This window comes from Ambystoma mexicanum, chromosome 5q, assembly GCF_040938575.1.
Source record: "Ambystoma mexicanum isolate Mex_15411 chromosome 5q, UKY_AmexF1_1, whole genome shotgun sequence".
In the NCBI taxonomy this organism is placed as follows: domain Eukaryota; kingdom Metazoa; phylum Chordata; class Amphibia; order Caudata; family Ambystomatidae; genus Ambystoma; species Ambystoma mexicanum.
This window is the reverse complement of record NC_090933.1, coordinates 1,154,026,075-1,154,048,501: the sequence shown is the minus strand read 5'-3', so window position 1 is coordinate 1,154,048,501 and position 22,427 is coordinate 1,154,026,075. Positions and strand designations below refer to the sequence as shown.

At 50.1% G+C, this 22,427-nt stretch overlaps 1 protein-coding gene across 3 annotated transcripts in view; it reads left to right on the top strand.

Moving 5' to 3' along the window:
• The window catches only part of ZFAT (zinc finger and AT-hook domain containing), a 1,636,156-nt gene that overhangs the window by 913,477 nt on the left and 700,252 nt on the right, over positions 1 to 22,427 (top strand). For all 3 annotated transcript variants that reach the window (XM_069621667.1, XM_069621669.1, XM_069621668.1), the window contains one exon: positions 5,549 to 5,698. In XM_069621667.1, coding sequence (XP_069477768.1) covers positions 5,549 to 5,698 — 150 coding nt within the window. The remainder of the gene's footprint in view (positions 1 to 5,548; positions 5,699 to 22,427) is intronic.

Below are 22,427 nucleotides of genomic sequence, written 5' to 3'. Positions count from 1 at the left end.
CTTGCAACCCCAGGACATGTGCAGACTGCTGTCCATCATCCTTCCTTCCTTCTCCCCCATGGCTGAACGCGCAAGTAACCTCTGTTCAGGAGCAGTGTGTTATTTGAACTTGCACTACTGATATAGCGCCCTGGGGAGCAGAGTTAAATCACTGCACCAGCGTTTCTAGCCATTTCTTGCCTTAGATATTCCTCCGATTTCTGCCGTGTCTGCTTCCTGCTGTGAGCCGGGCTTCATGCTGTTTGATGGCAGGGCCTCTCACGCCGTTCACCCTCCCTTGTCAAACTTCCAATAAATGGAGCACTGCTGCTGTTCTGGGACTCATATCATGGGGCTACGGCTCCCATTAGAGTCCTGTGCTGGACTCTCCGCCTGCTTCGCCCGGGGAGCACAGACTGTGTTCATGCTCCTAGAATAGTCCCCCACTTTCCTGCGTTTCGCCCGCTTAGCGGGTCAGCCATAGCAGCAACACTGCTCTGTAGGAGCCTCCCAGGGTAATCCTCTCCCCTGGCTCAGAGCACGCCACCTTTTGATGCTGCACAGCTCTGCCTGAACTCCTCCACCTTTGTCGCAAAACTCTCCACAATGCAGGGCCTTGATTTCAGGTCACTGCACTCCCCATCTCGGGAGTCACCGTGCCCCGGAGTCCCTTTAGTTGAGCTGCAACTCCTCGAGGTCCTGCAACACAACGAAAATATAATTATCACCCAGTGATAAAAGGGACTGTCAAGGTTGTATAAAAATATCTACTTTATTATTATCACAACAAACAGTTCTAGCACACTACAAAATTCAACCCACCCTGTAAAGAAATGCAGAGGACAGACCGTTTCAAACAAGGAAAGGGGATGCACTCTGGATACTGACAGGAGGTGGTCGTATAGTAAGGGAGCAATGGGTCGTAAAATGTCAGTAGGGGCCTTCCGAGAAGGACCATGTGAACAGAACCACAATGTACCTTGCGCTGTAGGATTTGTTGGTGCTCAATAGTCAAGTCGGTTTCAGGGCGCTTTGCAGCTTCTGCGACACAGTTCAAGACGGGAGACAGCTGCGAGTATCAGGCGGCAGGCAGTTCGACGAGCAGAGCTTGACAGACAGCTGCAGGTTGGCCTACACAGCGACTCTGGGTCAGGAATCATTGTCTCAGTGTTAGCCGATGGTCCTGAAGTATGAGGTGCTTCAGATGGCTTTAGCGACTGTGGCATTAGTCAGCGGTGCAGTTGGTTGTAGCTCGAGGGACTCGAAAATGTCCTTTAAGGCGGACGTCAGTGGACGCTCGCTGATGCACTTCTCCTAGTTTCTTCACTGGGCTTGTGGTGTTCTTTAAGGCAGACAGCCCAAAGCTGAGTAGAGTGTTGCAGGCAGCTGCCTTGACCTTGGTTTGGTTCAGAGGCTCTCCGGCACTACTCACCTAGGAAGCTTGCTGCAGAGCCTAGCAGGGCATGCTGTGTGCTGCTGGTTACCAGTTCTGGAGCTACTGGAGGGTCCTCTGGATTCTGTATCTCCCTCTGTTCCCTGCGAGAGGGATTTTGCTTCCCTCTTGGAGTCTTTCCTACTCTGGCAGAAGATGTAAGACAGACTGTACCTTCAGCCAGGGTCCAATGATGAGTTCTTCCTTCTGCTGAAGCCTTCAGATCTGCCAAAAGAGGGGACAAGCCCTCTTGGAAAACAAATGGGCCACAATGATTAGTGTTGGCTAAGCCTACCTAAATGAACCAGTTCTGCGTCCTGTGAGAAACCCAAAGGTGTCTCGCCCGCTAGTCCCCGGGGATCTGTCATCCAGGTAGCCAGGACACAGCCAACGCTTTTGAATCCAGTTCTTGGAAGTGGACTAGTGTGGGAGGATCTCCTGGATCAGAGCTCCTCTGGGAGCAGAAGTGGGAGACTGGAGGGTGAGACGCGGTATCCCCTTCCCAATAAAACCTTTTCCCCATCCTACTAGGTAGGATACCCAGAAAATTCACCCCCCTTTCCGAGACAAACACTTTCTCACGGACAGTTCACCATGAGCGACCACGGACTAACACCAGAGCCGTATACCTGAAATCTTCCAACACCATGGCCAGACAAGGACAGGCAATTGCGGATTACTACACACACATGACTACCATCACACGTCACCACACGGATAAAAGGCAGAGCACAAAAGCACACTCTGAGCGAGGCAAACCGCACAAGGAAACAGTTCCAAAAGGGCAGTTTAGTACAAGGAGACAGAAGGCAAGACCAAAGAGAGTTGCACGGAGGGTGGCACTGTGACCTCTAAAGACCGTTATTGCATGAGCCTTGGAAAGTAAGAAACCGAAGACAACGAACTAAGGCTGATCAAACCTTCACAGTGTGTCAGAGGTACCCAGGGCTCTTCCACGTCAATAACCAAGGCAATGAGGAGCAATTGCCGCTGTGGTACTGTCTTTGGCTCCTACAACAAAGCGGCGTCAGAAAACCCAGCACAGAGACTGATACCAAACCAGATTGTGTTTTGAGCCAAGGTTGCAAGGGGCAACATTGTACAAAGAGAATAGTGTGTAAGGAGTTGGCAAAGGGCGACGCAGATATGATTTGAACTTTACAATTGAACTTAAGGAAAAGATGCCATACACAGAGTGGTCCTTCGCCACGTGGGTGCTCATTCAAAAGGGTCTGTTAGGTATCCAAAATAATGCCCTCTGCACCGCCATCAGCATCCCTAAAAGGGAACACATCTCCTCGGCCAGACAAGCCCACTGGCTGTCATTCGCGAACGCATCTTGTTTAAGACACTTGCCCTTTCCCACACGTGTATAGACCACACAGCCCCACCTTACCTCTCTAAGAGTTAACATACCCCGCTCCTCCCGACCTACCAGAACAACCTACACCAGTCTGCTTCCTGTACCTTTAGTCAAGCGTGCTAGAGGGGGTGGGGTTAGCTTCCCGAACCATCACACCTCGCCTTCCGCCAAGCCATCAAAACATGGCTATTCCCATAAACTCTCTAACAAAGCCTGCGATTCCCCATGCTACCTCCTGGTTGCACATGTAATTTCAGCTATATTTAAAGTTCCACGCTGCGATATGCTATACTCTATGTAACCCTTTGTAACCATATTGCTACTCCTACAACCCATGTATCTATGTATGCTTATCCTTCTGTAACTAAGCCGACACCATGTAATAGCATAATGTAATATGCCATGCCGCTATATGTTTTATAATATGTAACCATGTGTAATCTTACTGCCACCCATGTAACACAGCATGCACCCAAGTATGCGCATCTACCTGTAACTAAGTGGATTCCACGTAACAGCGCCACAATAAATGCAAATAATCTGCTTGGGCTCAGGGCAGTGGGCATGGCCCTCAAGGCGTTTTTGCCTCTCATCGGGGATAGGTCTGTTCTGGTCATGACGGACAATTCTACTACAATGTTTTACCTGAACAAGCAGGGTGGCATCCCTCCTCCCCCGAACCCCCCCACCCCTCTGCATTGTAGCCTTTTTCGATCTGGGAATGGACCCTGCCGGAGGGGATTTGGATTTTCGGCAGTCCATCTCCCGGAGGATAGCAATGCAGAAGCAGACCAGTTGAGTCGCTTGGGGTTCAACACCTACGAGTGGGAGTGGCACAACGACTCTTTGTTGCCCCTGTTCCAGCATAGGGGGTTCATGGACCTGGATTTGTTTGCATCCCCTCGGAATGTCAAGTGCCTCCAGTTTGCTCCATGGGCAGGTCGGGGGTCACTGGGAGAAGCCTTTCAGATCTGTTTGCACAGCCACAGGTGTTCAGCGTTCTCACCAACCCCTCTGCTCCAACGGACTCTGCAAGGTCAGGGCCTCCGTGGGTTGCTGCCTTATTCTGGTGGCCCCCCACCGGCCCTCAAGACCCTGGTTTTCGGATCTGCTACAGTTGTGCTCCCAGGTTCCCATCCATCTTCCGATCCCCAGTAGGGGCTTCCTGACGCAGCAGAGTGGGGCAGTGGAACACCCGGACCTGGCCAAACTGGCCCTGGCGGCCTGGTTCCAGATCAGCTGAGACTTTAGCACACTCAATTTTCAGATGACAATTGGGATATTCTTCAGCAGGCCAGAGGCCCTAGACTCTGTCCCAGTATAAGAGCCTGGACTAGGTTCTGCCATTGGGCTTGCGACAAGGGGCTGGACCCCATCCCCTGTCCTTTGGATGATGCACTGGCCTTTTCGGCACGCCTGGTTCGTTCTGGAGTCCAGGTGGATACTTGCTGCACGTATTTGGCGGCCATCAGAGCTTTCAAGAATTCCCCTGAGCATGTGTTTTCAGCAGCCAAACCTGGTGGTTAAGACCCACCTTAAGGGGTTGTCTAGGCTTTTTCCTCTGATGCATAGACCTCATCTGATCTGGGACCTCAATGTGGTTCTTGCGGCTTTGCAACACAAGCCTTTTGAGGCGATTGCGTCTGTGGACATCTGCTTGGTGACGCCAATGACTGTTTTATTGGCGGCTCTCACATCTGCGCCCAGGGTTAGTGAGCTGCAGGCGTTGTCTTCTTGCAAGCCATTCTCCACATTTCACGATGACACGGTCATCTTGCGCACTCACCCACATTTGTCGCCCACGGTGGCCTCTCCATTTCATCTGAATCAAGAGATCTGCCTGCTGCTTTTCTTCCCGAACTTGCAGTCAGAGGCAGCGAAGGCCCTGCATTCCTTAGACCTCAAGAGGGTCCTCAAGTGTTATCTCTCTCCTATAAAATCATTCAGGAAGTCTGAGGCATTGTGACTTTTTTGGGGCTCCTACCCCGGCTCTCAGGCTTCTAAGTCTTCCATCGCCCGTTGGATGGTTCAGGTCATTTGGAGGCGTATATGGCCATGGGCAGATCTGTTCCTGAGGGATTCATGGTCATCCGGTCAGAGCCAAGGCCACAGCCGTCGCATTTCAGAGACAGGCGTTTTGGGATGTCATCAGCAAGGCTGAGTCTTCTGTAAGCACTATTCACTGGACACGAGCTCCAGGCACAATGCAGAGTTTGGTCAGGCGGTACTGGAGAACCTGTTTGCTTCGTCCTAATAATAAGGCAGGTTATTACAGCTCCACCCCATGTTGGGGGACGCCCACGGGGATGGAGAAAAGGGGACTATGTGTACTCTAGTCACTACGGTGAGTAACTTTAATATTGTAATTAATTACGTTATTTTTAATTGGTTCTATTACTGCCTGAATTAGAGACTCCAGTGGACTCGAAAGCTATCAGACAAAAATGTGGTGCTGGCCTAATAAATGTATTGTCTCTACAAGATCCTTTTTTCTGCTTTGAAGAATAAGACAACCTCCATTAAGAAATCTAAAAATACAGTTTGCAAATGGCTTTTTCTGGGTTTTCCTGTGTCACAAATGACTGCCATTGTAGAGGGACACGTTTAATACACAATGCATGATAAATGGCATATTATTGCATGCTCTACTCTGTTATATACAGAATTTCTAACAATGTTCACAAATTGATCACGTTACAATTTCTATGATGGCTGTCATCATGCACATTTGGTTTATTTCCTAAATAATACTGATTTCTTGTCACTTCTTTTAGAGGTTGCAGTCAGTACGATATCAGCAATCACTGGGAAGAGAGTGCAGCTGAAAGGCCTTATAGGAAAGAGAGCCGCAAAATGCCCTTATTGCGATTTTTATTTTGTGAAGAATGGATCAGACCTCCAGCGTCATATATGGGCTCATGAAGGTATTATACAACATTCCATTGTTCTTTTTTTTTCATTCTGATACATGCATTCTACATGCTTGAAAAGATTGTGACCAACATGTTATCCTATGACATCATGCTATGTTTGATCAGAAGGTCGTCACGCTTCTCAGTATCCTAAGCCTTGAACAGGAATGCACTATTACAGCAAGCATGTTTTCTTGTCTGAGAACAATTATAAATGTGTAAGCTATGACCCATCTTGAGCTGAATAGATCTGTGAACTGCACTGTATGCATGCATGCAGTTACATACCAACACTGCAGTTAGTATCAGAATTGTATATTGTAGTTAGCCTCAGGGTGATCACCATTAACTATTTAGGCGAGTAGGAGCAGAATCCCTTCCCTTCCTTTTTCACACATTGTCATTGGGCCTATCTGCACAGCCCATGTAAAATTGCTATGTATTAGGTCTGTGTCTAGTGTGGTGAATTCAATGCGATTACCCGAAAGATCCTGGCCTGGGACCCTTCTCATGTGGCCAGGGAAAGGCAGACTCTTCCTGATACTGACCCTCGAGGTGGTCTGTGGGAGGATCACATGGGAGGGGACTTAGGATAGGAAAATTGGAATAAAGCACCTTTTTCACACATTGGCATCCCTGATGACCCCACAGTTTTGATGGCCTGTTGTAAAACTGAGTGCTTTAAAATAAGACCAAACTTGACTGCAGAGGTCACGCAGCAGAAAGCAATGAAGTGAGAGACTGCTCTTTACAAGTTGGATGCTTCCCGTTCCCCGTTTTCACCACCCGTCGCTGGTGAGCATTGAGGACGTCGGGAGCGAAGCAGACTTCTTTCGTGAGGGACGCAGGACTTGGGAGCTTAACCGGAGCTGGTAAAGGCTCCGACCGCAAAGACCAAAGAGGTTGCAGCAACAGCTGGTAAAGCGTACACGCAAGGAGAAGCCAGTGATTTGGCCTATGAGATGTGACCCTGGAGCGCTCTGTGAGACACAGCTGGCTGCGTGCAATTGTGTTGAATGCGGAACTCATGACAGAAAGCATATGTGCTATTATTCATACGTAAAAAGGAACCAAGGGGAAGAGGTTTATAACTATTATTGCCCATGCCAAGAGGGGGCAAGATTAAAACCAAATTGTATCCTACATGGCAATATTCAATATCCAAAGTCAAGAGAGGGTAATATTGAACCATCATTGCCAAATCCAAGAGTGCCAAAGCTAAGAGGGGGCAATAGTGAAGACATACCACAGCATTGGCTAAAACCTTTCAAAGAGAAGAGGAAACCGTTAGATATATGGCAAATAAATAAGTGGAATAAACAATATCAAGGGGTGTTGTATCCTGGTGGAAGAAGTTGTGAATCTCCAAGTTGCTAAAAGTGAAAGACTGTGTTAATGTTTGTAGTAGTGGTAGGAGTATTTATACTGGCAGGAGAGTATACCAGGGAAGGGCTTGTTAGTCGTAGTCCTGGTAGGTTAGTGGACCAGGAAGAAGATATTGAAGTACTGCATAGTGGTAAAAGGATATGGTGGGAAAAAAGTGGCAAGGTCACTAACGTTGTTTGATGAGCCATGGTAAAAACCATCCTGATGAAAACATGGTTATGTTTATAAAGAAGTATTGCGAAGCAGTTATCTTTTCTAAAGAAGAGAAGTACTATCGAAGAGTACATTGGAAAAATTAAACAAGGACTTTTTGTTTGAAAAGCTGTCGTTTGTGGAAACTTATTTTGCAGAATGATGAACTTTGTCTAGCCCGGAGATAATCAAAGTGTTAAATGAAACAGAACTTTTGCTAATTGGAACTTTTTTTTTTTAAATCCTGCATTGAACCTGGGGAAGGGGATCCGACCCTGGTTATAAGAATGTTTAGTTACAAAAGTTTGCATTTTAATTTAATTGCTATTTTGTTGAACTTGAACCGCCATATATATTCCTGTATGATTTTGTTATATGTACAATTGTGAGGGACATACCTTTTAGATTTTAGTGTTTTCCTTTAGTCTGTTTTATAGGCAGGAAAACCCTTGTTGAGTTTAGGGAAAGTGAGGTGTTTATCTTACCCTTACATTTGAATAAGATGGCCACTTATGGAAAACCTTTACCAAGTTGTCCGCCTTGCATTTCTGACCCCTCACACTAGCTAGCTGAAAAGATGTGCTGCCTGACTCCAGAAATGATCTGGCAGGACGTACGAATGGAACGGAATGCTGTGAGAATGCTAGCTCTCATCTTTTAAAAAAATCCTTGCAGACATTTTTTTTGTCGAAACAATTAGCTTCTTCCCAAGGCATTAGTGTCATTTTCCACATATTTCTATTTGGTTAATGGTGTTATGGGGTTTCCATTTGGCAATATCTCCCAAGAATAAACATACAATAAACATATAACACAGAGTAATACCATAGTTCTGTGAGGAATTAAACATTAATAAACCTTCAACTCATAATCGCTGAGCCCTTGGGGAAAGGTAACCAATGAAGAGCACCCAGTAATGCAAGTTGGAGTTGGTAAGATTTGGGAAGATACTCAGGAAGAGAAATCCTACAGCCAACCTCTCACTTTCACAAACCTCAGCAGCAACACAAGTGACACACACAGAAACAATGCGCTGACTCTACATCTTTATATGTTTTGTACTGAAAAAAAGAACAATTCCGACTTGGAATTGCCTACTTTCAGCCCTTCAACATTGAAAAATACTCAAGTTGACACTGATTTTGCTTTTTTTAATAAAAAAAATGATTACTTTATGGTGGCTCTTAACTCAAAATTATGAAGTGCCATAAAGCAGAATGAGCCAAAAACTTGAGCCGCTCTATCTACTCATTGATTTCTGACATAGGATAATTAGCGAAAATAGAGATGGATTTTAGTTTTGAAAAATCTATGCAGAATCGCTCTGGCCATCTGGTTTGCCACTAGAACGATGGGGGAAGACCAAGGACTTTCCATAGCTTCTACTACCCCCAGTTTTAGCATTTTCTCTATTTATTCTGTGATTTGTCTTCCAATAGCGAGGATCCAATAGACTTTCAATTTAAATTGAATTGAAGAAATTCCTACCTTTTCCATGTTCCTCTGAAAAGACTTCAAAAATTGTATTAGTGCCAGGCACGCATTTTCTGACTTTCTGACGGTCTCTGATCTGTAGGGAATAGAAGGCAAAGGACTTAAAATACTCTGCTAGAACAAACAGGGGATGCACACCATTCATATAATGTGCTATGCGTTTTTATTGTTCCAGGAACTTTTATAGCTGAAAAACACAATGAGAAATATGCGATGGCAAACAAAAATACATGTTTTCCGTAAAGAGTTATTGACATTTAAAAAGCTGGAAATAACTTGAAGGCTGAAATAAATCTGTCATTCTGTTCATGGCTTCATTATCGAAGAGAAATGTTAGCAATTTTTAGTACAAACCTTTAATATCTCACACAATAAGGCTTACTGCCTTCTCAGTTGTTAAACAGCTAAGGCCTGGCAGGAGTTTGCAAGCAACCTTGTGCGGTTGTCCCAGAAGGAACACTATTTATTTATTATTATTTTTTGTTTATGTATTCAGTTTTAAAAAACCTTTACATATACAAATACAAGTCATTACAGCTGATAAAATCACATCTAAAACAACACAGCCATATCGATATAAATTGCGCTATTATCACAAATAAATTAGAGGAATCGTGGTATAGTCAGATTTCACATTTCTCATAAATGGCATATAAATACTACTATATTCAATAAGAGATCACATGTACCAAAATACATCTACATTTCACAGTCAGTTAAAACATAAGAACATTGTATATCATCGAGAGCTCAAAGCAATGGTTACATATTGAACAGCTATCAATTTTCCATGTTATAAAGTAAGTAAATCTTATTGCTGAGCTCACATAACCGCTTTACCTCCTTCTCAAACTGTCTCAATAGCTTATCAGCGCATTTCCTAATCTGTTTGATAGCTATTATAAGTCTTTTACTCTGCCCTGCCATACATCTTAGCCAGAAGGCCTCCCCTTTTATATGTTCAATATCCTCCATATATCCAGAAAGATAGCACTAAAAGCTGATCTCATTCCTGGGCAGCTGTTTAGAATAGGTCTGGCAGATTCCTGTTTATTACGATCGGCACATATTCTGCAGAATTTTTCTTTTGTTGGTATATTTGTCCAAGCCCCTCTACTCTCTAAGATATCTAGTCTGTTTAGGCGGATATTCATAAAAATACATTGTGTTTTAGGGGAGGGCAAGAGTTTTAGGTATAGTAGAGGTTCTTTATACCTAAAGAGCATGCGTGCAAAAGAGTGCAGAGATTTCAGACTGGCCAACTTTTCATGGCTCTTTACTCAGTCGAACTTCTCTGCACATTGTTTTAATGATTTCACTATCATTCCTTCCTCCTATTCCCATCTAGGTGTCCAACATAGACTCTCGAAAAACTGCTCATTCATATTCTTAAATCTGTTGACCGATGTTCCTGTTCCATCTTCTAAAGCAGTACAAAAACTAGAAAGGAGAGATTGCGGGCCAGCAAACCTTATCTTAAAATACAGTTTAGGACGGTTGATTTTAATCAGAGTGGATAGAGATATTAAGCCCATCTTGAGTCTGATCGCCTCAATCAGCGTATATTTGCTAAGGCCTAGGATTTTCCGCCATATACATCCTTCCATTTTGTCCGCCCATGCTGACCAGTCTGTATATGAGGTTTCGAGGGGATTGGGTCCTCCGACGTATTCCATATCTATGACAGGTAATCACCACAGCTGTGCTGCTTCGGAAACTTTTTTCGGCGTCTGCGTCGATGCGCCGTCGTCGAGGCCCTCCTCCGACGTCATCCGATGTGATAAGTAGGACGCACGACGCCCATAGCCTCAGTTCCGTTTTTTCCGCGAACGTGTTGCTTCGTGAATCTCGGATAACGCCTCGACTCTTTGGAGTTCCGTTCTTCTCGGTTCTTCAAACCTGTTTGTTTTTGTGTGAATCTCCTTCGTGTGAAGATGTCTTCTACTTTGTCTTCGACCCCGCGTCCGGGCTTCAAGAAGTGCGGGGAGTGTGGGTCCAAGATGTCGGTGACGGACTCGCACAACACCTGCCTCTGGTGCCTTGGGGAGGCCCACGACACGGATGACTGTATCGACTGCCAGTCGCTGACGTCCAAAGCCTTACGTGAACGTAAGAAGGAGTTGTCGGTAGGTCGGGTGTCCAAGCCCCGGAAGTCGAAGTCTGCGGGGCTTTCGACGGCTTCCTTCGGGAAGAAAATCCTGGCGATTCTCGAGTCGCAGTGTACTAAGCCGTCCGCGCCCCCGAGTGGGGTCGGTCGTGAGAGGTCGAGAGACACCGCTCGCAAGAGTGGTCGGCACGAGTCATGGGAGAGGTCCCGTTCGGACAAGGGGACTCGTTCTCGACGTACCCGTTCCAGGTCCCGGTCCTCGACGCGTTCGAGACCGTGTGCACCTGTGATGTCTTCAAGGAAGACATCGACGTCTGAGGCGTCGAGGGCGTCGACAGGCTTTCTCGAGGCTCCGGCTCTGAGGAAGTTGTCGAAGCCATCGACGCTCAGGTCGTCGAAGGACACGCTTCGAGGTCTGTGTCGACGCCGTCGAGGCTGGCAGCGCTGCATCTGACGTCGACGCCGATCCTCTCGGCGCCGATGCCTGTTCTCTCGGCGCCGATTCACTCGACGCCCTCGACGCCTTTCGAGGCCGGGGTGTCGGAGGTACCCTGTGGCACGGGGGAACCCCCTAGGAAGGCTCTGGTTAAGAGCAAGCACTCTCGGGTGCCTTCTTTTCGCCACCTGGAATATATTTCGGAGGTGGATGAGGATTCTGATGGCCTGGTTCCTAGTCAGGTTCCAGATGATATTGTCTCGGGCCATAGTCAGTTTGACGATTTGAGGCAGTCACTGCATGATGCCAGTGGACTGGACACCTCTCCGGAGGTGGAGTTTTGTAGGCCTGAGCCTGGCTCTGATGCCGATTCCTCGTACCGGCGCCTTATGGCTAGGGTTTCCGAGTACTTGGGTTGGTCTGCTCCCCCAGGGGAGTTTGTGCAGGATAATCTCACAGACATCCTTGATGTTGGTCCCCCAACTGACCCGGTACTGCCGTTTCATATGGCTCTACAGAGAAGGGTGGCGGCGGCTTGGACTGCTCCGGTGAGTCTCCCCGCGGTGGGCAGGTCCTTGTTGCGACCCCTGTAGCCATTAGCGACCCCTGCTACTTGACCAGGCACCCCACTCCGGAGAGTTTGGTGGTAAAGGCGGCCACGGCCCCGGCAAAGCAGGCGTCGTACCCTACCATCCCTCCTGATAGGGACGACAAACGTTTTGATGGCTGGGCGAAGAAAGTGTTTTCTTCTGGTGGTATGGCGCTTCAGGCGGCCAACTCCATTTGTGCCTTGTCTCGTTTCACACACACTCTGTGGAACTGTGTGGCGTTAGCGGCTGAACATATTCCCGAAGGGGACGAACGGGATGGTTTCCTTGCTATGGTCCCGGATGGTAAGGATGCCATGTGTGAGTCCGTTCAGTCAGGTTTAGACATGGCTGAATGCGTCAGCAGGTCCATGGTGGCAAGCACAGTGATACGCAGGTTTGCGTGGTTGCGGAAGTCGGGGTTTGCTCCTGATGTGCGGTCCCGGCTTCTCAACATGCCCTTTGACGGTGAACACCTTTTTGGCAGCAAGGCTGTCGAGAGCCTTGAGAGGTTGTAGACCTCAAAAGCTGCAGCGAAGTCGTTGGGCGCTGCAGCTCGCCAACCTCCGCCTTTTCGTCCTAGGGGACAGCAATGGAGGGGTGGTTCCTTTCGCTATTACTCGTCCTTCAGTAAAGCGAGAGGTGCTGGCAGTCAAAGAGGCCAACGCAGGGGTACCAGAGGTGGACGACAGGGTACCCGTGGTGCCAAGGCCGCTCGGGCAGTTGCCTCTTTGCCCTCAGGTAACTCCGCAGCTGCTACCACTCAGTCATGAGGCCATGTCCCATGGTTCGCCGGTTGGGGTAAGGCTGGCGCAGCATCTTGTAGAGTGGCGTGCCATTACTTCAGATGTGTGGGTTCTGGAGATCATAACCCACGGCTACTGTCTTCTCTTTCGGCACAGGCCTCGCGACAATCCACCGGGGAACCTCTCTTTGCAGAGATTCCGGATCCGCTCCTTGCGCAGGAAATTCAAGCCCTGCTGGAGAAAGGCGCCATAGAACTGGTGCCTGTAGCGGAGAGGAACAAGGGATGGTATTCCCCTTATGTTTTGATTTCGAAGAAAGACGGGGGATTGAGACCCATCATGGACTTGCGCGGTTTGAACAAACTCCTCAGGAAGGACAAGTTCAAGATGGTTACTCTTTCTCAAGTCCTCCAGGCCCTTCAGCTTCAGGACTGGTTGGTGTCTCTCGACCTCAAGAATGCTTACTTCCATGTGCCGATCCATCCCAAGCACAAGAAGTACCTGAGGTTCGCGGTTGGCGACTCGCACTTTCAGCTTCGGGTCCTGCCGTTCGGATTGACCTACGCCCGAGGGTTTTCACCAAGCTCATGGTGGTGGTGGCAGCGCATCTCAGGCAAGCGGGGGATTCACGTCTACCCCTACCTGGACGATTAGTTGATCAGGGGGAGCTCTCCCGAGCAAGTCCTGGATCATCTGTCCGTCACCTGCCACTCCCTTCACAGGCTGGGCTTCTCCCTCAATTTAAAGAAGTCCCATTTTACGCCAACACAGCGGCTCCAGTACATCGGAGCAGTGCTCGACACTTCCCTGGGGCAGTGTTTTCCTCCCCAGGTGAGGGCTCTTCACATTCAGCAGATGGTGCACACGTTTCTGCATGCCCAGAAGCTCCCAGCGTGCGAGTTCTTGAGGTTGCTCAGCCTCATGGCATCCTGCATTCTTCTGGTGCCAGAGGCTCGCCTGCGGATGAGATCTTTGCAGTGGGCACTCAAGATGCAATGGTCGCAGTCCTCCGGCAGGATGTCGGACCCGGTTCAGGTGCCGCCCGGAACCTTCTGTGGTGGGCCGTCGAAGGCAACTTGATGAAAGGGACTCCATTTTGGCTTCCCTGGCCGGAGGTGACGATCGTGACGGATGCATCCCTCACGGGATGGGGAGCTCATGCCAACGGGCTGAAAGTCAGCGGTCGTTGATCTCCGTCGGAGTCCAGACTCCATATCAATCTGTTGGAGCTGAGGGCCGTCAGGCTAGCCCTGAAGACTTTTCTGCTGACTGTGCAAAGAAGAATGTCCTGATCCTGACGGACAACACAGTGGCCATGCACTACCTCAACAAAAAGGGGGGGGGGGCAGGGTCACTTCCTCTGTGCAGGGAGGCGATGCAGCTCGAGTTCTGGGCCATCCAGCAGGAAGTTTCGATCTCGGCAGTTCATCTGGCCGGAGACGAAAACGTGACGGCGGACGCTCTGAGCAGGCAGAGCACGATCTCTCATGAGTGGGAGTTGGCTCAGGAGATTCTCCTGGAGATCTTCGCCCTTTGGGGGGGACCCCTCAAGTGGATCTCTTCGCCTCCAGTGTCAACCGGAAGTGCGAGAGGTTCTGCTCGTGGGAATTTCCTCCAAAAGGAGCCTTAGGAGATGCGTTCGTGGTGGAGTGGTCATTCCCGCTGCTGTACGCGTTTCCTCCAGTCCCTGTCATCCCGCAAGTTCTGCGGAGGTTACGGAAGTTCGGTTCCCTGATGATCCTCATTGCTCCGGCGTGTGCTTGGAGGACGTGGTACCCGGACCTTCTCTACTTGTCCATCTGCCCTCCACGTCGTCTTCCCTACCGAGATGATCTGCTCTCATGGGAGGGGGGGTCAGGTTCTCCATCCAGAGGTCAGATCACTCAACCTTCACACTTGGCTTCTGAAAGGTTGAGGTATAAGGATTGGGACCTCCCTGAAGACGTGATGGAGGTGTTGCTCTCGGCCCGAAAGCCAGCAACAAAGTCTCTCTACCGTTGCCGTTGGTGTAAGTTCTGCGACTGGAGCAGAGTTCAGAATGTGGATCCTTTTGCATGCGACATCCCCATGGTTCTGTCCTTTTTACTTTCTTTGGCCCACAGGGGCTTGCAAGTGGGTACCATTAAAGGTTACCTGGCGGCGCTGTCCATCTTTAAGCGCTCGTCTGAAGAGTGTTCCTACTTTAAAATTCCTTTAATTTCACAGTTTCTGAAAGGGCTCACTAATGTGTTCCCTCCGTCACCTTTCCTGGTGCCCGGTTGGGATTTGAACCTTGTTCTTAAGTATCTTATGGGTGCTCCGTTTGAGCCTTTGCATTCTTGCCCTTTGAGGCTGTTAACTGTGTTTCTGGTTGCGGTTACTTCCGCTCGCAGAGTGAGTGAGTTACAGGCACTTTCAGTTAAGCCACCCTTCACTGTATTTCATAAGGACAGGGTTGTCCTTAGAGTTCGTCCTTCTTTTCTTCCGAAGGTGGTGTCGGAATTTCATTTGGCCCAAAAGGTTGTTCTTCCGGCATTCTATCCTCCTCCGCATCCTGGTAAGGAGGAGAGGCTCCATAGGCTTGATCCTAGGAGAGCTTTAAGCTTTTATGTTTCACGCATGTCCCGGGTCAGAGTGGACGATCAACTCTTTATTGGTTACGCTGGAAAGCGTTTGGGACAGGCTGTGACGAAACAGACTTTGTCTCGCTGGATTATTTTGGCCATCTCAGAGTGTTACTCAGAGTGTTACCGCTTGGCGGGTAAGGACCCGCCGGCTGGCTTGCGGGCCCATTCTACCAGGGGTATGGCTGCATCTACTGCCTTGCAGAGGGGTGTTCCTATTCGCAACATCTGTGATGCAGCCACCTGGGCTTCTGTACATACATTTGTATGTCACTATTCCCTCGATTCCATCTGGGGACAGGATCTGGCCTTTGGCAAGGCGGTCCTTTGCTCTGCTATTTGATTGGCAATTCTAAATTTTGATTTTAAATTCTTTCCCTCCTCCTTGCTCTGGTACTGCTTTGGGAGTCTGTCATAGATATGGAATACGTCGGAGGACCCAATCCCCTCGAAGAACAAGTTACTTTCTTTTTTTTTTTTTAAATATTTTATTGATTTTATATTTTAGAAAAACAAACAACACACAACACAATACAACTGTTAATTATTTACAGAAGACACAAAAGAAAATACGAGAAAAGAAAAAAAAAGAAAAAACTCCCCCCACCCCCCATCAAGCCAGAGCCGGCTCCCTTGTATCCTCAGTCGGGGCACCGTCAGGAGGAACATTGTCCGTAGGCACATCTTCCGAATTCTCAGATTCGTCCAAGCCCTGTTGTGGGTTGGTCATAGAGGCCACCAATTGTCGCCAGGCCAGCAAGGGCCCTATCTCCTCCTCGCCCCCTCTAGTGACCGCTTCAAACCATACCACGGATTCAGCCTCCGCCCACCTCATAAGGTCCGCCCACCATAGTTCCACTCTCGGGCTGCTAGCCGATTTCCAGTTCATGGCAATCCTGCGTTTGGCCAGAACATATGCCAGGTCCCTCAGCTTGCTCAGGTGCCTAAAGTGTCTGGGCCTGGGGAAGATCCCAAGCATACACGACCAGGCAGATCCCACGTCCAACACCACTCCCCCACTTGCGAGCTTCATCTTAACCTCCTCCCAAAATCTATACACTTCCGGGCAGGCCCAAAACATATGTAGCAACCCAGCGTCCACCTCCCCACACCTGGGACATTTTTGAGTGATCGAGCCTCCGAAACGTGCGATCCTCTGGGGAGTCAGGTAGGCCCTGTGAGTAATGTAGAACTGGAGTTGTTGGAGCCGTGCATTTCTGGACACCTTTTTATGATATCCCAGGACCCTCTTCCACTGACCCTCCGTCATGAGTTCACCCATCTCCTCCTCCCATTCATGGCTCAGTTGGGGCAACTCTTTCCCAGCCTTCGTTCTGAGGAGTTCGTATATTCGTGATATTTCATGCCCACCCTCTGAGACTTCATACATAGTTTCAAGGGTGGCATCAGGATCATCTGCCAGTGCCGTCTCCGGCCATCTCTTTCTCACACGTTTTACTAGCCTAGCATGGGTGATGTACTGGCCTCTGTGTACCCCCGTCTCATCCTGCAACTTTTGAAAGTCCAGCGCCTCCCCTTCTCTCCATATGTCCCCAAGCGTGGCCAGGCCCACCGGCTCCCAATGCCTACGGACAGAGTGAAACAGTTGGGTGTCGTTTTCGCACAGGGCCACCAGCGGGACCTGCCAAGATAGTGGTTCTGGCTCCCCCATCAATTTCCATGTTCTGTGCCAGACCTCCCATCCCAACCTCAATAGCCACCCTCTTCCCGTCAGTTTATTCCTTTGTAGCCACACCACCTCTCTCAGGAAATATGGGGCCGCATCCTCACGCAGCAGCCTAGATTCTGCCGTATCTTCATCAGACAACCACCTGGCCGCATACAACAGTTGTCCCGCCAGATAATATAGTTCGAAGTTGGGCAAGCCTATACCCCCCTTCTCGTACGGGTTCTGAAGCTTCCACAGGGCCACCCTATTCCTGGAGTTACCCCACACGAAGCCCCTACACATACTATGAAGTCGTACAAATAGGCTTTTAGGGATCAAATACGGGACGTTCACGAAGAAGTGCAGGAGTCTGGGAAGTACCACCATTTTCAGCAAAGCCGCCCTCCCCATCATGGACAGGGGCAATCTGGACCAGAATGTCATGCTGTTCTTGACCCCCTCTATGGCTTTCTCTGTGTTATGCTTGTGCACCGCCTCAGTCCGGTGGTAAATATTTACCCCCAGGTACTTAAACGTGTCGGTCCGCCATGACTTTGGCAACACAGGCAGCCTCTCCAACGGGACGTCCCTGTACCCGCCCAAAGGGAACAGGCTAGACTTCCTGGGGTTCACTGATATGCCCGAGAGGACAGCGTAATGGTCCAGTACTTCTAGTACGTACTGCAGGTTCTCCTCCGGGTAGCGTAGGTACAGCAGCATATCGTCCGCATAGAGAGATATTAAGTGGCTGCCGCTAGCAGTGTTAATGCCCACCTCTCCGTATTGTTGCCGCAGGCATATCGCCAGCGGTTCCAGCGCAAGTATATATAACATGGGTGACCAAGGGCATCCCTGCCTGGTCCCCCTGCTAAGTTGCCAGGCATCCGAGACTGTGGCCCCAGTCTTGACCCTAGCCACTGGGCTACTATATAACAACTGGACCCATCTGACATAACCAGGGCCCACGCCGTATCCCTGCAGGGCCGCTTTCAGCCAAGGCCATCTCACTGAATCAAAGGCCTTGACCGCATCCAGCGACACTACCGCCATTTCGCCCGTGTCATCCTTAGTATGGTCAATAACATGGTGCAGCCTCCTATGGTTATCACTGATATTCCTGCCTGGGACATATCCCGTTTGATCCGGGTGGATCAGCTTGCCAATCACCTTCTTCAACCTGTTGGCCAGCACCGCCGTGAGTATTTTGCTGTCCTGGTTTAGCATGGACAGAGGTCTATAAGATCCACACTCAACAGCCGGCTTCCCTGGTTTCAGTAATGGGACAATCATGGCCTCACGGAGGGACAACGGGAGTTCTCCCTGTTCGTATGCCTCATTAAACAAGGCCAGCAGTGGCTGGAGCAGCTCCTGCACGTACACCTTGTAAAACTCACCAGGCAGTCCATCCGCTCCTGGTGCCTTACACGTGGGGAGGCCCCGGATCACCACCTCCAGCTCATCAGAAGTGATAGGGGCGTTCAGTTCCTCCCGCTCCAGGTCGTCTAGGGTGGGCAGACCAATGTCTTCCAGTGTGTTCAGGATATCCTGGCTCCTGTCCTCCCCAGTGTCCTCATACAAACGTTTGTAGAACCTGAGGAATTCCTCGTTCACCCCATCCTGAGTGTTGCGAAGACCACCGTCCTCACCACGGATCTCATGAATAACCACTCGGGGGGACTCACTCTTGTACAGCCAGGCCAACAGTCTGCCTGGCTTGTCGCCCCCCGCGTGCAGCCGCTCGGTGTATTTCCTATGGTTCAGTCTACATAGTCGGTCCCAAAGAGCGCTGCACGCCACCTGAAGGTCTCTCATCCTAGTCTTGTCTACCTGAGTGGCATTCTCGAGACGAGCCAGGCTCTCCAGTTCCCTTTCGGTGTCCTGAAGCTCCCTCCCGATACCCCCTTGAAGTCCCTTGGATTTAGAGATGGCCACTCCGCGCACCACTACCTTAAAGGCCTCCCACAGAGTTCCCGCAGAACGCACACTACCCGTGTTTATCTCAAAATATTCCCCGATGGCAACCCTCAGGTCTTCCCGGAATCCCTCATCCTGCAGTGCCTCCGACCGGAGCCTCCATGTGGGGACCCGAGGCCTAGGGGGTTGGTGTCGCCACTCTACCACCAGGGGCGAATGGTCCGACAATACTCGAGCTTTGTATTCCGCCTCAACTATTTCGCCCGCTATCTCGGCAGTTCCAAACACATAATCCAATCTCGTATATGAATCGTAGGGCGCCACATAGTGCGAATACTGCCTCTCCGTGGGGTGGAGTCTCCTCCACACATCTACCAGTCTCAAGTCTCCTAGCAATGTCCCGAGCGCCTTGGCCGCCGGCGACATTTTCCCTTTGGTGTCAGCGGACCGGTCAATTTTGGGATCTAAGACGCAATTGAAGTCCCCACCCCACACCATCGCACCCCCTACCAAGGGGCCGAGTTTGCCATAGAGGGATCTAAAGTAGGCTGCAGTATCATGATTGGGGGCATACAGGTTGAGGATGTGTACTTCCCTGTTCTCCAGGAGTCCTGTTATCGCCACCATTCTACCCTCCGGGTCCACTATCGAGTCAAGCACCCGGAACGGCACGTGCGGCGCCACCCAGGTGATGATCCCTCTAGCATACGCCGAGTACGTGGCGCCCACTACCTTTCCCTTCCACTTCCTCATGACCACCTCCAATTTCTCCCTGGTGAGGTGGGTCTCTTGTAGCAGGGCTATGTCTATCCGCATCCTCTTCAGGTATAGCATTACTTTGTTTCGCTTGAGGTAACTATTGAGGCCTCGGACATTCCAGGTAACTATGCGAAGACTATCCGATGCCATCGGTTTGGTCTGTATTCAGCCCCGCCCTCCCCACAATACCCCCTTGGTCTAACACTCCGCCGGCTCTTCCGCCCTTGATCCCCATCCCCCCTCCCTGTTTCCCAACTACACACCACAGCAAACAACCCCTCCCATCCCAACAAAAGCCCAGCTCCATCCCTGGATCTCAGGCCCACCCGCGTCTGGTTTTACCCCGTATACAAGGAATAGGACCCCGCGGGGCGTCGCCGATCTAACAGCGACCTAACTAACTAGATATGTTACTACTGGGGACAAAGGAAGCCTCCTGGAGCTCCCAATCAAGTAACCACGGGTAGGCACGCCCAATGGGCCAGCCAGTCAGCACCACATCATATGCATCACATACCGTACAAATGACTATATTCAAGTCCCAATGTCTCGGCCCCATTGCCCCAGGCGGCCCAGCCATAAGCTACTTATCTTCCGTAGTCTCTGCCTGGATGCCCGATTCTTGAGGACTGCCCAGCGCGTCTAGCCAGTCCATCGCTTCAGTTGGTGTTTCAAAGAACAGGGATCTGCTTCTGTGGAAAACTTTCAATTTGGCCGGGTAGAGTAGCATGTAGCGATGGCCAGCCTCACGAAGTCTCCTTTTCACCGCTCCGAAGTGCATCCGACTCCGCTGTACTTGTGGCGTGTAGTCAGGGTAGGCCGTGATCTTGGCCGATCCTCTGTCAATCGTTCCCCCTTTTCGAAAGAATTCAAGAATCTTTTCGCGATCTCGGTAGTTCAGAATTTTCGCGATCACTGGCCGCGGGGGGGGGGGGGGCCCAGGAAGCGGCCTCCTGGTTAGGGCCCTATGAGCGCTCTCAACTGCAAACCCCTGGGTCAGTACCCCGCCGGTAATCTCCTGCAAAAACATGGATTCCACAAATTCCGTGGGGTCTGGCCCTTCAGTTCCTTCAGGTAGGCCCACAATATGAATATTGTTGCGTCTGGCACGTCCCTCCGCCTGCTCCGCTCTGTCCTCCAGGTTGCCCACCCGTTGCACAAGGGCGTGTAGTTCCTTTTTATGAGCAGCGCAGTCTGCCGTGTTCGTGGCCGTCTCCTTCTCGATGGTCCCCGTGCGCTCCGAGACCGCCCTCACGTCCAGCCTAAGCAGATTCAACTCCTCCTGGACGGCACCGATCCTGAGGTTTAAGCCTTCATGTAGCTCTTTCATGGCGAGGCCCAACTTGGTCTCCCATGACACTTTTAAGTCCGCAATCGCCGCCAGCACCTCCTGTATCGTGCCAGGTGACTCTGCGGTCGTCACGGGGGTCTCTTTATTCTTGCCTCCTTCCGCCCCTGGGGGGGACTTGGCGTAAGCCTCCATCGTGGGCTGTTTGGCCTTTGATTTCACACCTCTCGTGGTCATGTTGTTGTATGAGTCGGGCGGGGGCCCGTCCCGCCAGGCACCGAGGGGGAGTCACGCCACACAATGCCCAAAGCCTGACCCACCACACCATGGGGCATCCAACACGCCCGGAGCACCCCAACCACTAGGCCCACGGTCCTGTCGTCACAGCTACATCCGTTCGGCTCTCCCACTCGCTGGGCCACCGTACGTCCTAGGCGGTGCTCATGTGTTTTAGTCTACAAGCAAAGGGACCCAAGGGTCCTGCACCCGTGATCGCGACACTGACTTCATGATCCTCGGTGTTCGCAACGTGTCGCCGCCATCTTTTCTTGTCCGCCTGCTCAGGGCTCGTCCCAGTCAATCACATTTATTTCGGTTTCTAAGCCTTCCAGACGTCCCAAACTTTCACCGGGTGTAGTGGTGGCATTCACACACCTGGACATCGATTTCCAACGTCGGCCGGCCCCCGTGGACGTACCCCTCCATCAGGATCAAAACAGGATCAGCGGAGCTCCTCCAGAGTGCGACCTCTTACATGGCCGTCCAAGCCACGCCCCCAACAAGTTACTTTCTTACCTAGTAACATTCTTTCGATGGGATGGTCCGACGACGTATTCCATATCGCTCCCTCCCTGCCTTCCCCGCTGCAGAATTTCTTTTGCGATTGCAGCTTACGTTTTGCAAGGCTTTGTGTCTGACTGGCAGTTGTCTAATGTCACACGTTCTGGGGGAAAAAACTACAACTGAGGCTACGGGCGTCGTGCGTCCTACTTATCACATCGGATGACGTCGGAGGAGGGCCTCGACGGCGGCGCATCGACGTCATCGACGCAGGACGCAGACGCTGAAAAAAGTTTCCAAAGCAGCACAGCTGTGGTGATTACCTGTCATAGATATGGAATACGTCGTCGGACCATCCCATCGAAAGAACGTTACCAGGTAAGAAAGTAACTTGTTCTTCAAGAGCATAAAGAAAGGCAGCTGCCAATTTCTGCTTATAAATAGTTTGTATTCCAATAAGACTGTAGCCTGCTGTTTGTTTGGCAAATTCAAGTACAGCACCCGTAGTTGACACAGCTTTAGCTCTTTTACTCAACTGGAGGGTCAGGTTTACTCTCGGGGTTCCTGCAGTAACTTAACGGCCCAAATATTTGTATATCGTAGTTCTTTTTTAACCTCACCAATGGGGCAGGATATGCCACTCTTCCTACACTGTCCTTTCCCAATGGCCATAAATTGGGTCTTCACTAGATTTCTTTTTTGCCCATTAGTGGTTGCATATTTACAAAAGCCTTAGTACTATTGCAAATGCCACTGTAAGTATTGTCAAATAAGACCATT